The 15,860-nt window shown below is 41.4% G+C and overlaps 1 protein-coding gene across 8 annotated transcripts in view; it reads right to left on the bottom strand.

The window, feature by feature from the left end:
* RPS6KA3 (ribosomal protein S6 kinase A3) overlaps nt 1-13,676 on the bottom strand; it is a 115,777-nt gene extending 102,101 nt beyond the window's left edge. For 5 of the 8 annotated variants that reach the window (XM_047715083.1, XM_047715085.1, XM_047715087.1 and 2 more), the window contains exon 1: nt 13,248-13,675. Coding sequence is in view for 2 of the 8 variants with exons in the window: in XM_047715082.1 (XP_047571038.1) it covers nt 13,248-13,316 (69 nt within the window). In the remaining 6 variants the exon portion in view is untranslated. Of the gene's footprint in view, nt 1-9,451; nt 9,494-13,247 lie in introns of those variants that run through there. The other 3 variants (XR_007124678.1, XM_047715081.1, XM_047715086.1) reach the window with 2 other exon arrangements.
* Nucleotides 13,677-15,860: the final 2,184 nt, after the last annotated feature.

Genomic DNA, 15,860 nt, shown 5'->3' with positions numbered 1-15,860 from the left:
GCGAAGCAGAGTTGACTAGCCCACCTCCAACCATCTTGCTCTGCCTTGTTGATTTTAAGTGAAGGTGTAAGCTCAGCTCCTAACTGACAGAGGGCAAGGTGAGGTTTAGTGGAGACTACCCCAGTCTCACACCACCTTGGTAAGTTTCACTGCTTCCAGATTGGGATGGAGACTCAACTGGCTCCTGAACCACACTGACACTATCCTAGTGAGATCATCACCTCCTTCTGCAGGTGGTGCCATGGGGTGGGGGATGGGAAGATCAGATTCCTGCTCAACCTGCCAAAACCACCCAGCAGGGGAAAATCAAAGTGCTCTCTGCTTTTGCTAGGCAGGCAATGGGAGATTAGGGCCTTGATCTGCACAGCCAACATCAGTGAGTGGAGGAATTCAAACACTGCCACTTGCTTCTTTGGAGTAGGGTGGGGTTTTTCTACGGTGCTTGGCTACAGTAGGGTGAGTACGTCAAAAAAAATTTACTATTGTTAGGCTACCCTTTCCTCATTCACTGTGTCTATTGGTGGTTCAGCTTGGAGGCTTTTACAGGACCTGTCAAAGATATATGGGAGGCAATAAAAAAAAACACCAAGGAACTCACTATTTGTGTCATTCCTTGAGTCCCAAAGTCTGTAGGGAGTCTCCCTTCTTCTTTCCATCTTTCACAATGTTCCTGTACTTGTTTGATGCATTTTTGTCTAAGGAGTTTTAGTTGTAAAAGAGGACCTAGGAGGAATAGGGCTCCTCCAACTTGACAGAACCAGAGGTCTCCTCCAAGTGATTAATTTTTATGTTGAAAATAACATTTAGGGGGAGCCTGGGTGGCTCAGTTGGGTAAGCAACTGTCTTCGTCTCAGGTCACGATCCTAGAGTCCTAGGATTGAGTCCTGCATCAGGCTCCCTGCTTGGTGGGGAGTCTGCTTCTCTGACCCTCTTCCCTCTCATGCTCTCTCTTGCTCTCATTTTCTCTCAATTAAATAAATAAAAATCTTAAAAAAAAAAAAAAGAAAAGAACATTTAGGAGTGCCTGGGTGGCTCAGTCATTAAGCATCTGCCTTTGGCTCAGGTCATGATCCTGGGGTCCTGGGATCAAGCCCTACATCAGGCTGCCCATTCAGGGTGGAGCCCACTTCTCCCTCTGCCTACTGTTCCCCCTACTTGTGCTTGCCCTCTGTCAAATAAATAAAATCTTTTTTAAAAAGGAAGAAAATAACATTTATTTGCTTTGTGTGTGTATGTGTGTTTTAAAAGGAACTTTACTGGGTGTCAGGGTAGTAATATTTACTTTCTAATCTTCCACACTATGCTTAAAAATGCACTATGGAAAATGCTATAACATTATAGATCATAATTTTCTTCTAAAGTTCCAATTATATCTGTTTGTAACATTCCTGGCTAATTTAGGTTGCTTCATGTTATTTTAACTGCCTGTCTACCTCAGTACTTTTAAACTATAATATTCCAAAGGAAATAATCCTATTTCATTCATCACCTAGTAATATACTTTACATGCTCAGAACAGCCAGGGGGAAAAGTCCACTTTAAAACTCATTTACAGGGGTGCCTGGGTGGCTCAGTCAATTGACATTTGCCTTCAGCTCAGGTCATGATACCAGGGTCTTGGGATGGAGCCCTATGTTGGGCTCCGTGCTCAGAAGACAGCCTGCTCCTCCCTTTCCCTCCCCTCTCCCCCCTCCCAGTGCACTCTTTCTCACACTCGCTCACATTCTCTCTCCCTCTAATAAATAAATAAAATCTTTAAAAAAAAACCCTCGGGCGCCTGGGTGGCTCAGTGGGTTAAGCCGCTGCCTTCGGCTCAGGTCATGATCTCAGGGTCCTGGGATCGAGCCCCGCATCGGGCTTTCTGCTCAGCAAGGAGCCTGCTTCCTCCTCTCTCTCTACCTGCCTCTCTGCCTGCTTGTGATCTCTCTCTGTCAAATAAATAAATAAAATCTTTAAAAAAAAATCCTCATTTATGAGCTTTTTTTTTTTAATAACCCAAAGGAAATCCTTTTTTTCTTTTTTTAAAGTAGGCTCCACACCCAACATGGGGCTTGAGCTCATGACCTTGAGATCAAGAGTCACATGTTCCACTGACTTAGCCAGCCAGGTGCCCCAGGAAATCTTATTTTTAATTTGTGACATTTCTCTCTTCAAGTAATTCCCCCCTTAATGCTTATACCAATAGCCAGCAGGAACTTGAAGGAAAGGAGGCAAACATACTTTGTTTTGCATCTTCCTACTTCTTTAAATGAAACACCTGTATATCTCACTTAAGAAATGGATTCTTGAAAAGAATTCATTTATCTATTGACTAGTATTTAATTTCTGAGAATCTAGACCTGTGGTTTTGATTGATTTTCAATTATTTCCTGTACACTTGCTTTAAATAAGAAACTATAGAATAGTCTAACACTGAGGAGACTGTAATGAAAAATATCATTGCTTTGATTTTTGCTTTCTTGCTATAATTTTCTATAATTAACATTACTTCTTTGTTGTGTTCCTCTAGAAACTCTGCTCTGGCTGGGGAAAGAGGTGGTCCAGGTGATGAGGTAACATAAGGTATCTCCATAGAACACAGGGCTCTACTGACCCAGTTGGAAAATCAGTGTTCTAGGAAAAGCTTTAAATTTATCACATATAAAAAGAAAAAAATCTTTTGAAAGCACAGATTAAAACTAAGTTTTCTGAAGAACTACGTAGACAGTCCCTGACTTATGATGGTTTAACTTATAATTTTTCGACTTGACAATGGTGCAAAAGTGATTATTTAATTTCATCCTGTAGAAACCACACTTTGAATTTTTATCTTTTCTCAGGCTAGCGGTATGTTGGTATGATACACTGTCATGATGCTGGGCAGTGGCAAGGAATGGCAGCTCACAGTCAGCTATGTGACCATGAGGAAAAACAACCAATACACTTAAAGCTATTCTGTTTTTCACTTTCAGCACAGTATGCAATAAATTACATGTGATATCCAATACTTTGTTATAAAATAGACTTCGTGTTAGATGATTTTGCCTGACTCTAGGCTAACATAAGTGCTGAGCATGTTAAAGGTAAGCTATGCTAAGCCATGATGTTCGGTATGTTAGGTGTAATAAATGAATTTCCAACTTATGATGGAACATAATCCTATTTAAGTCAAGGAAGATTTGTACACAATGTAACATAGATAAGGATCTTCTATTAAAAGCATTAATGCAAAAACTCCACTTAAGTCTCCAAATCAGTAAAAAATAAGCACAAGAATTAATTATGTATACAAATAGACAATAAGAACACGAAAAGTTCCTTAACATCCTTAGATATAAGGGAAACGCAAATCAAAATAACAATGAGATACCACTTCTTACACACACTACAATGGCTATAATGAAAAAGACAGTAACAAGTGTTGATGAGAATATGGAGAAACTGGAACCCTCATACATTGCTGGTGGGAATATAAAACGGTTTAAGCAAGTTGGAAAACAATTTGTCGGTAATTCAAAATATTAAACATAGACTTACCATGACACAGCAATTCCACACCTAGGTGTATACCCAAGAAAATCGAAAACATATGTTCAAAAAACTTAATACAAAATTTTCATAGCAGCATTATTCACCACAGTCAAGAAGTAGAAACAACCCCAATGTCCACGAACTGACAAACGTATAAAACAAAATGTGGTACATCCATACATCAGATTATTCCTCAGCCATAAAAAGGAAGCACTGATACATGCTATAACATGGATGAACTTTGAAAAAATTGTTAAATGAATGATGTCACACCCAAAGGCCATATATTATATGATTCCATTAATATCCAATGTCCAGAATAGGCAAATATATAGAGAAGATATATTATTGGTTGCCAGGGGCTGGGGGAAAGAAGGAATAAGGACTGACTGCTAATGAGGATGGGATTTATTTTTGGGGTGATGAAAATGTTCTGGAATTAGATAGTGGTGATGGTTGCAGAACCTTGTGAATATACTAAAACCCACTAAATTGTATACTTTATAAGAGGGAATTTTTGTGGTATGTAAATCATATCTCAATTTTTTAAAAAAGATTAGGGCTATTTAACCTAACAGGTTAAAAAAAAAAAAAAGAGGGAAAAATCCCACCAAGGATCATGTAAACTTTCAACAATTTCCTTTTCTTATACTATAGCAAGATAAATGGTAACTTTTTCAGGTTGAGTAAGATCCTATTCTCTGACACTTTGAGGGAGTATCAAATAGTTTTCTGAAGAGATGCGAACATAAAGAGGTAATGATTTAATGAGGAGCAATTCAAAAACAGAGCACAGTTACCCAAACACATACCTAGGGACTTCTATATGAAGAGATGTTAACTAATATCTGGACAGCACCCCCACCCCTTTTCTAAAGACTATAGTTTTTGTTTCAAATATTTGTAAGACAGCCGTTTAGAAATTCCAAAACATTTTCTCATACAATGTCACAAATGCTGTTTTTCAGGCTAGCTCACAAAAGCCTATTTAACTCACAACGTATTTGGAGAGAGTTGAATCAATTTCACTTTTCTAACTCTACCTGTACATTCCCATAAAAATATATTCTCATGCAAACCACTGAGAATCTTTTCCCCTGTAGGAGATTTCATCTAGAATGAGTCACCCACATGTTGTTCTCAACTCAGGCATGGCAGTCTAGCAGAAAGTCAATGGAATTTGCAATCTGAGACTTGGGTTTGAATCCTGCATCCTCTAATAACTAGTGGTACAACCATGAACAGCTTCTTTAACCTTTCTAGGCTTCAGTTTCCTCATCTGTAGGTTGAGAAGAATTATGTCTACCTCACTCAAGTTGATTATAGACAGTATCTAGTCAGAGAGGGCATTCAGTAAATGTTTATCTACAAGATGCAGCAATCCATTTTTCTAGTATTAATTAGCACATTATAATTAACAAAATGCAACATTTTTTGATAGCTAAATTTCCCCAGTGCTTGGTGTTATCACTTGAATGAGAAATGTTACTATAAAACTAGCAAAACTATAGAAAGTGCAGAATGGTGATTTGAAGGGCACATACCATGTAGTAGGGCTTATAAAAAATCTTCAGGGTAGGTGAGGAACAAGACAAAGCTAATTTACATTTGATTTGAAAAAACACAGTATTTTTTTCATTTAGAAAAGGCTTTAGTCTATTAATTTAAAACTACATATAATAGAAGGTAGAGCTGAAAAACACTGGTAGAGAAAAAGTCCAAATTGTAATAATCCTATAACCTTTAGAACTGTGCTGTTCAATGTGGTAGCCAATAGTCACAGGTGACTTTTTAAATTTAAAATAATTAAAATTAAATTTAAAATTCAGTTCCTCATTCAAACTAATCACATTTCTAGTGCTTCATAGCCACATGTAGCTAGTGGTTACTTAATGATGCCGATTTAGAAGTTATGGTGTTTGTTTTTATTTTAAAGTCAATCTTTCCTATTATTTTATATTGTTTTCGGGCTCCTAAATGTAAAAATTGAAACAACATTCTGAGTAACTGAGGTTTTTAGTACAGGTCCTACAAGATTTCTGGAGAGAAGTTTTCTCCCAAAACACTGTATGTGGGATGCACTTCAACCTATTACATCAAAATCATCTTTTGCTTCAGGCTATCATTTGACATCTGCTTCTAACACATGTCAAATAACTGAACCAAGTTTCCTATAACAAGCTTTGTGGACCACAGGATTAGAGGCAAGCTCACAGAAACCTAGATGACCAGGTCAAGTTTGAAGACGAGATCATTATTATACAGAAGATTATAAAAATCAATTTACATGGTGGATTAAACATAACTAGGTATGTAAGATACCATGGGTATATTAGCTAAGGTCGGGAAATCTGATTTAAGTTATGCTACCGCTGTAATTCTATTTATACTAATAGAGGAAAAGAATGACAGGAGGTATGAAAGAGCTTTTGGATTTACATATAAATATAGGGTAGCTAACAGTCAGGAAATTAGACCTATCTCATGGGAAAAAAAAATCCCACCAAAAAACTCCAAAAGACAATGTGGAGACCTGACTCCAGGTGGGACAGTAGGCTACCTTTCTGTCTTACAGCCCCCCCGTTCTTTAGCTTATTCATATTCCTTTCTAGTTGACATCTTCCAAAAAGGAAGGTAAATATGCACAGTAGGTAATGCCAGTGACTGAGCGATTTGGTCAATGTTATGCTGAAGCATAAAACACTGTTTATTAGTAGGTAATATATCCAAATACCCCTGACCCCAGAGGTATGTGTATATGATGGGCAGATATCACAAAAAGGGTGAGGATGTTATTTTGCATTATTTGGTAGGCTGCAAATGGAAACTGTTTTTTAAGATGGAGTAACAAGCTTCCCAAGTTTAAAATGACGGCATCAATATATCACTCACCCTAGTTGTTTTCTAGTAACTGCAAGTTAGAAGCAATTAATTTAAAAAGGAGAGTGGGAGAGAGACAGACAGACTGATGGCAGCATCAAGTCGCCAAATGATAAGAGAGTTTGTAATAATTATGAATTTGAAATGTAAGTTACAGAGCAAGTCAATGCAGGGGCCACTTAATAGGGGCAAATAGTTTGATATTAAGGTAGAATACAACAATTAATTTTCAGAATATGGGATAAAAAAGTTATCTAAAACTTTCATTTAAATTATTATATTTAAATGTTCAGTCTATTATAAGATGGAAAATCATACATTTTAAAAGATTTCAATTCAAAATGAAACAAAAACTCTTGATAAAGAAAAAAGCTTTGGGGCGCCTGGGTGGCTCAGTGGGTTAAAGCCTCTGCCTTCGGCTCAGGTCATGATCCCAGGGTCCTGGGATTGAGCCCCATATCAGGCTCTCTGCTCAGCGGGGAGCCTGCTTCCTCCCCTCTCTGCCTACCTATGATCTCTCTGTCAAAAAAAAAAAAAGCTTTGATATAGTCAATTAAATGTAACAGCTCAATTGCAGGCAATACTGGATCATGTTACTATAGTTATCAGACTGCTCAAACTGTTCTGCAAAACACTTGTGTCCTTTGAGACTTCAATAGATGGTTCATGAAAAAAGGGTTCTGACATCAAGTCTCAAATGCTATGGGCTATATCCTTTTTGCAGATTCATCATGTATAATATCGCCTTAAAAGTGCTAAGAACTTATGAGGTAAAGACATTGGTCAAATACTGTTTAACTCTGTAATTCCAAATTTATTTGATTATGTCATGCTCCTTTGTTTTGTTTTTTTGCATGGCAGAAATGGTTCCTGGGGCACAGATAGATACACTTTTAACATGTCCAGATACTTCTCTGTTAAAAATACTGTATATCCTATTTCAAATTCTTGAAGTACAAATACCACATAAAATATCAAATCCAAAGGAGTCTATTTTTAGACAGGAAAATCCAGTTACTCGTGGCATATTCAAATAAGCAAAACAAATGTGTTTAGAGTAATGGGGAGGGTGTGCCATACTAATTTCTGTCTCTAAAAGTGAAATTAATAGAACTGATCCTAAAATATAAAAAGGTGTGCACATTTTGTTTTGGTATGTTTTAGAAAGTAAATTAAAATTCTACTTATTAACACTATATACTGATTTTATCCATTTCTTCAAGGGGAGACTTCCTTCAAGAAGTTGATATCCAGGATACATCAGGTTTCATCAATCGTAAGATGCTATCATGTATGAAATATACTATCTTATATATCACTAAGAGGAAAAAAAACACTGCTAAACAGTCACATGCTATGGACTGTGAGATGCCTCCCAAATTGACCAATGTTTCCTTTCTTCCTTCTTCCACACGTATTCTTCAAATGTTCTTTATCTGTTTTCCCCTTTATAGATGATATTGAAGAGGGGAACAATACAAAAAGGGAAACGAGATTCAAGAAATCTGCATTCACTTCACCCTTACAATTATATTCAGATATAATAATGGCTCTGTTTAAACAGATCAAACAAGTAATTTTTAATTGTTCTGCTTGATTCTGAAAAAAATTACTCCAGAGGAAAAACACAGAGCTTCCCCCAGACAATTCTATTAGAGAGATGATTCATTATATTATTTATTAGACACTGAAACCGTGCAGCAAACCACGTACTTTACATATATTATCATTTCACTTAATTCTCACCACAACCCTATGAGGTAGATATTATTTCATCCCTATTTTACAGATTAGAATGTTGAAGCATAGAGACATTAAACAACTTGTATAAGATTACTAAGTTATTAAGTGGCAGAGCCAGGACTCAAACCCAGGTCTTTATGGCTCCAAAGCTTATGTTCTTTAACACTTCCCCGTACATCAAAGTTATCTAAAAAAGTACCTTCTAAATTTTAAGAAGATAAGTAAAAGTGAAATATTTGATTGGTAGTAACTAATGTATTTGCTTAAAATAAGCCAAATGTATAAAATAATAGTTATGTCTTATATGGATACATTTCATCCTGAATCTGCTTCAGAGAATGCATATATTTGTTGTTGTTGTTGTTGTTTTTAACTCTACACATTTTACAACAACTAACATTTACAGCTGTTTTACTTTGGTTTTATGTTGTTTGGTATTAAATTGATAAACTGGAATATATGAGATCTGCTAATTGTTCCAGATAATGATATAGGAAACTATATCAAATCTGAAGTGGGGTAGAGGGAGACATTTAATGCCAAGTACAAAAATGCAGTTGGTTGTTTTTATTTTCTATTATGTGAATTGGGGAACTGCATGTATAATATATAGATTTGCACAATTGCATTCCAATGCTTTAAAACTTGTTATCCACCAAAACACATAAACAACTGAGCTCTATCACACTCATGCATTACCAAGAGACCACCAAGATGTCACTGTTGTACACTGTAATCTGAATCACTGGGTCTAAAGCATCCAGTCTGCATTGGGAAACTGGTGCCCTTGACATCACCCAACATTCACAGCCTGTTATATCACATGTCCCTGAGTATGGAACTCTAGAGCAAATCTTGTCAATGATCACAATGGTATGAATGTTTCAATGTGTGATACATTTTTTAAAAAATCTTTACAGTTCTGCAATTCAGACTTCTGATAAATGATCTGCTATATTTTTGATCTATAATTACTGATTATCGCATCCTTGGTTGAGAGTGCACATCCCAGTTATGCCACTCTCCTTAAATAAAAGTAGAATATACTCATTGTGATTTCCAGAAACATACTAAAGAAAAGGCAGAGTCTGCCTATACTCGTTTCTTTAAGTTTATCCCTTTATCTTAATTTAAATGTACCAAAGAAGTTTCACATTTTGGATCAATCCAGTAAGTACAGGAAGAGCTGCCAAAATAAAGCAAACTTCCCTAAATTTTAGTTTAACAAAAACTGACATCTTATATCATAATCACTGAAAACAGTGAAGTGTTCAGTAATGTGTCACAGTTACTATTGACAGTTGACATGTAACAATACCTGTCCTCTCCTCAGATCTTCACTTGGGGGAAAGAAAAAAACCTGAAAGGTGGTAGAAATGAAACAGGAAAAGGAAGAAACTTAATAAAACATTTTTTCAAAATCAATGATCATACTTTAACAGAATGTTTTTCCCTGCAGATAAAAATAAGAAACCTCATATCAATATTGTAGAAACAGTACAGAATCCAATATAATCTTTGAAGATAAAAATGGATGCATATCCACTAAAGATGGTTTCCAACACAAGGGTCTCATTTTTTATAAAAAAAATTTACATAGTTAATATTTTAATGTATTATGGGTACTTGCTATTTAAAAGAATTCAAGGTAGCTATTTTTATACAGCACATTTCTATAAAGCAAAAAATAACCTCGATTTTATTAAGGTTAAATTAATTTTGTTCTTATTTACATTTACCATCATTTATCCTTTACTGAAAACTGAGAAAAAGTGTCATTTTAGGTCAGGCTTATGATCCAGTAAATGCAGTGGCGAGAAATTTACAGAATAGTCACAATTCCTTGATACCTGTTTTCTAAACAGTCAGTTACTCAAAAACATAGTAGCATCTTTAAATAACTCCTTAAAGAGTTGTGAATTCACCTGAACAATTTAGGACGCTATTTTGTTTTTAATCCTGTACTAACTAACCTTGACTGCTTACATAGTACTTCCTTTATTATCCTAAATTTGCTTCTTTAAACATTTGGCCTAGTTCTAGCCTATCATGTTCTGACCCATGTTTGAGTTAACCACAAGGGTTTTTTTGTTTTGAGCACCATGAGACCCATGTGAGGTCTTAAAGCAGGAAGGCTATGTAAAGGAATGAAGAAACTGCCTGTACTTTCAGGGAGGTACTCAGGTCTTTTAAGACTGCTCGTATTTCACTGTAAGATTAAAATGATAAGAACAGAAATAACACTGATAATCACCCTATTCCTGACCATAATTCATTCAGTGGACATCTACTGGGTCCAAAATATATATGTGCCAGGCACTGTGTTAAGCGCTGAGAACACAGAGAAAAAAGGACTCTACTTTCAAGATTTCACAATCTACTAGGAACGAGACCACAAATGAAAATTCCTATCGAGACCAATTCTGAAACCTTTTAGTCTGGGGAGAAAAAAATTTGATGTATTTACTCAAGGAAACGTCTTTCAAAAAAATGATTTTACTCTGGTAAAATATAATTACTTTCTGATATGGCCTTACTGGGGAGGAGATGGCATAATAGCAGGCATAATACTAAGTCCAATATTAGACTTCTGAATGAAAATTCTCAACCTTTTCCTTACTAGCTTCAATTCCAAAATTGTATCAGAAGTAATTTACTTGAAACAGATGAACCACCAAAGGCAACAAAATATCTAAAAGCAATTTAAAAAGATCTTTTTAAAATTAATCCAGGCAACACCAGCTCTGTGTGACATATCTTATACCAAAATATCAAGAAAATTCTTTGAAAATGGCAAGTTGTGGAATCCTATCTGCCAGGTTCTGGAAACCATGACAGTAACTGAAATAACTAGGCTTTAACAAGTGAGACTGCTTATAATAATACCGTAACTGTTTCTGAAAAATACACGACCTCTAACTACTGGCTTATTTATTTATACTGTGAATTTTTCCACAAAGGATTTGAAGCAGCTACCCTAATATAAAGCAAAGCACATGAATTATACCCACCCGGCTTTGAATTATGCCTCTGCCATTTACTATTTATAATCTTTGTGCCCTTAACTTCGGAGATTCAGTTTCTTAATCTGTAATAATGAGGATCACAATCCTACTCTGTTGGGTCATAGAAAGGATAAAATGAAATAGCATGTACCACAGTATCTGGCATATAGTAAGTGCTAAATAAATATCAGTTTTGTGCCTTCCCTATTCAAATGTATGCTATGTAGAAAAAAGGATAAGGTGGAATTTTAAATGATTTTTTAACACACTGATACGTGCCAAGCAGAAATGTGGACTGATTATGAGTAGCAAATGTTACCGTTTGCATGTAACAATCAGGCTCAAAGCAAATTCAATTTCTTTTCACAAGGTCAGCAATTTGAAAACCTATTTTATAAACCTTTTAGCTATATTATTTAATGCAAATAAAATCTGAAGAAAAAAGATGAATGAAAAGAGCCCATGTGCAAACTAATTTTCACACTATCCATTCAAAGGATGATTAAACATTCTAAATTCAATTTTCTTATAAAACATCTATACTATTAAACAGGCTAACACAATTTTAAACGTAATTCTGCTAGTCTTAAAACCGTGATTTCCTTTTTAAAATACTTAGAAAAAAAATCTATCCATATCTTTTCTATTATACAGTACCGTTTAGTTTAGATTTTTAAAATATGATCCAAGTCACAAAATACTAAGTACCAGCCGTAAGCACTATTACAACTCTGCTCACGTTAAGGAGAGCAAGTAAACATTTTATACAGCAGTAGAGGTGACTAGGAAAAAAACTGAAAAGCTATTTGAACTGATTCCCCTCCCCCTCCATTATACCCGGGAATGCAAGTGTCCCGCATCTCAGATCAAACTGAGCCTCGGTCTTACTGACGTAACCAGTAACCCTATCCACCTCTCACACTGCGGAGGCCGGCAGGGCAGCGGCTGCCGCCAAGTACACCACTCATCAGAGCCTGCCCCATTCCACCCCCGCGTTTCAGTCATGCTTTCCAGAAATGGGGTCACTCACTATTACACACACGCAACCTATCATCCTGTAATCCCCCAAAGTCCGCTGCGGGAATAGAAGACAGCAAAAAGTCAAGAAGGGAGAATCACGGACATGCCACCATCAGGAATTGATTTTCCACTCCGGAGAGGAGCGCTGATGCCCTAGCATGGGTCTTGCCTGGATTATTTTCGCAGACCCCGAGTTGGTGCTGGGACAGGGGCGGCTGCGAAAGCTCGATGCCATGCCGTGCCCGGGGAAATTGTTTGGCCGTCTTTGGGTATACTGTTTGGGTTTTTGGCACTCGATGAGGTGTCTCAGGGATGGTCACCGAATAGATCCTGGGGGAATAAAACCTGAAAGCCTTTCAGGGCAGCTACTGATGGCCTTGAAAATCACCCTCTCACCTCCAAGGACAGGAAACTCAAGTTAAAGCTCCTACGGACCGGGTCCTCGAGCTCAGCGACCTAAGAAATGGGGAGGGGGAGGACCTCAAGCTTCCACTTTCTCCTTTGCACCACCAGAAACCGCTGCGGCAGACAAACTGGGGGGAGGCAAAAACCACTGGCTGTCCTGCACCCCTTCCCGAAACCCCTGCAGGTCGCCAGTCCTGCCTTGGGCCGTTCCAGCCCCCACGCACCCGACTCACAGCACCAACTCCCGCCCCTGGCCGGACTCGAGAGTCCCTACTCCCCACCGAACCCAATCCATATCCCTCCCTTACACCCCAAAGTCGCCAGGGTCCAGGGAAGCCCCCAACCAGGCAGGGCCAAACTTCTCAACTCCTCTCCGGCCCCCGCTCCACTTCCCGCTCCCCCCCCACGCAAAGTTGATTAAAATCGGCTTCTTGCAAAGCCCCAGCGCCCACTCCAAACCCCACGCGCGACCACACCACAGCCCCCCGAGCGAGGGAGGGGAGGTGAGGGTGCGGGTGGAACAGAAGAGCAAACAGACCAACCCCAACTACCCAAACCGGAATCCCAGACAGAGGGGAAACGCGAGCAGATGAAGGGGCCAAGTGGCCAGCTCCAGGGAGGGGAGCTGGCCGGCGGGGGCGAGGGGAGGGGCGCGCCGGCCCCCGGCCGCCCGGCGGCACTCACCTCAGCGCTGTCGGACGGGCTCTCCACAGCCATCTTCTGCCACGGGTCCGCCAGCTGCGCCAGCGGCATCTTCCCCCCCGGCCCGCCGCCTTCACCGCCTCCTCCCTCCCCGCCCGCCCCACGGCCGGCCCCGCTCTGTCGCCGCCCGAGCCCCACGACAGCAGCAGCGGCGGCGGCAGTAGCAGCACCAGCACCGGCTGCCCGGGAGAGGGCTCGGCGCCTACACCGACCCTCGAACGCCGCGCGCCTAGCTGGAGATGTCCGCACGCCGAGCGAGAGCCTCGCGCCGCTGCCCGGCACCCGGTCTGGCCCCTTTCTTCCTCTCCTCCTTCCGCCGCCGGGACTACAGCTCCGCCCCCCCCCTCCCGCCGGTTCCCGCGCCCGCTCCCAGCAGAACAGCGGCGGCCGCGCGCTCCCCGACTTCCGCTCACAACATGGCGCCTAAGCGATACCTGTCTCTCAGAGCGAGGCTCGGCTGCCGCCGCCGCCGCCGCGCGCACCCGGGGGCGTGGCTTGAGAAGACACGCCCCCGGCCATCGCGCTTCGCTCCTCCCTCCTTCCTCGCCCCAGCCTCTGCTTCTGGGCCTCGCCTACTTTCAGGAAGGGCGAGCCCAAGAGATCTGGGGGCGTCGGCGGGCGGCGGGGGAAAGAAGAAGGGAAGGGCAAGAGGAGCGAAAGGCGGGGAGCCTTGAACTGCTAAGGGTCTGAGCAGGTCGGAGGCTACTTAAGGATAGAGAACAGTGGTCCCCGCTTAGCTGAGGAGGGAGATGGGCGAGGCGCAGTGGGCACAGTCCGGTGCCAAAGACCTGGGGAGTGGGCGTGGGGTGTCTTTTGGGTCTCACTCCTCGGCGGGTGTTTGTGGGCGCGTCGTGTCTATGGGCATATCCTTTAATGGACCAAAACCTGCCCTATCCAGGCTCACACGGTAGGCATTCACCTGCCCTCCCCCCCACCCCGTAAAGTACCCCACGACGGGGACACGTAAGGCTTTGTGCCCTGGTGCCCCCTGGAGGTTCGGCTCTCCGTTATGATTCAACGCTCTCCAAATCGAAGCTCTGGTGTCATCTTTTTAATATCTGTACTGCATTTGTCCTGCTTGAGTCGCCCCCCACCCAAAGTCTGGAGAGCCCTCAGGCTTCAGTCTTGACTCTCGAAGTCCCCCACTCCCTGCACGAAGAAGGAAACAAGGAGGTTCCTTGAGGCTGCCCCTCTCAGCAGAGGTTGGGGAATTATTTTAAAATATCATGTTGGCAGAAACCTGGGGTTCCTGCTCCTCTGTTGACTTTAAATAAAAGATTAGATTAAAAAATCAGGCTGGCCGAGGGTGGAGGAGGGAAAGCGAGGGAGGGGTTTTAACTCCTCCTCCAGCCCAAGACAGGGAAGCCCTGGGTTAAGGAAACCCAATTCCCAGACGGCAACGGAAGACAAGAGGACGAAGAGTTTGTGGGGAGAGGCCTGGGCGTCTGGACTGAGTCCCGCCGGGGGTGGGGGTGTGGGTTCTACCTCGTGTTCCCAACGCCAGGTGCCTAGCGAGCTTAGTGCGCCTGGGCAAAATTGTGTAAAGGTCGCGGGGCTGAGTGGAAAGCTACTGCAGCCACTGGCCAACCCCCTCTAGAAGGAGAAGGGAAAAAAGTAAAGGGAAATCTCCAGGACAGCCAGTGCCTTCATCCCTTCAGGCCTCGGCCAAGGCGTCCCGGTCCTCCCACGCCCGGCGGCCACAGCGGCGTCCCCCGCTGCGTTTCCGGTGCACGCCTTTTAACAGCTCGCTTTCATCATCCTGGGACCCAGACACCTGGAGAGCCCTTGGCTTCCTCCCTAACGCAGGTGTTAGGTTGAGATTAGAGCCCCAGTTCTGGCCAGCCAGGTCTGCGCGGGCGGTGCAAGGTTTCTCGCTGGGCCCGAGAGAGGCAGGTGTTGAAATCTTTCCGCCGCCTTTGCCTGCGCGCTCTCTGGCACAAGCTCGAGGCCCGGGAGCCTCGTGGCCACCAGAAGAGGCTCCATCTGTTTAGGGAGCCCGAGGAGGTGGCCGGAAGTCCTCACTGCGCGCCCTCTCTCACAGCCTTGGACTCAGGGGGACAGCTCGGGGTTGAGCAACATCTGGGCAGGCTCAGCGTGGTCTGTGCGGTGGGGGGTGGGGAGGACTTAGTTCGTGATTTTGTCACCTCCCCCTACATGCTTGACTCTAGTGCTGCAAATCCCGTCTGGACCCAAACTCAACTAATTTGGCAGCACCATCTCCGTAATTCCTGACGGTAAAACCAGTTTGAGGATAAGGAGTTGCGCATTGTTTTGCATTTATGTAGAAAGTACCTAATTTATCTTTCATTTACATTGCAAAGCCACATTACCATTCCTTGCAGCGAAAAGGAGTTGGTCAATTTGGTTAGTTTAAGGTAAATTAGCCCACAAAACAGTGATCAATTATTCCCACTAACATTCTTGCTTTAGGAAAAAACATACCTTATATTTAAGGAGACAGTTATTATGTGTCTAACACTGCCCGTGTGAATTACTCCACTGTAATAAATCAAGTTGTATACTGAAAAGTTGATTTCAGTATCAACTTTTATTCTTTTTACCTCAAGAAGTAGAAGAATAACTTCTAAAACAAAG

This window comes from Lutra lutra, chromosome X (assembly GCF_902655055.1).
Source record: "Lutra lutra chromosome X, mLutLut1.2, whole genome shotgun sequence".
Taxonomy (NCBI): Eukaryota; Metazoa; Chordata; class Mammalia; order Carnivora; family Mustelidae; genus Lutra; species Lutra lutra.
The sequence above is the reverse complement of the archived record's forward strand: the minus strand, read 5'-3'. Positions and strand labels throughout refer to the sequence as shown.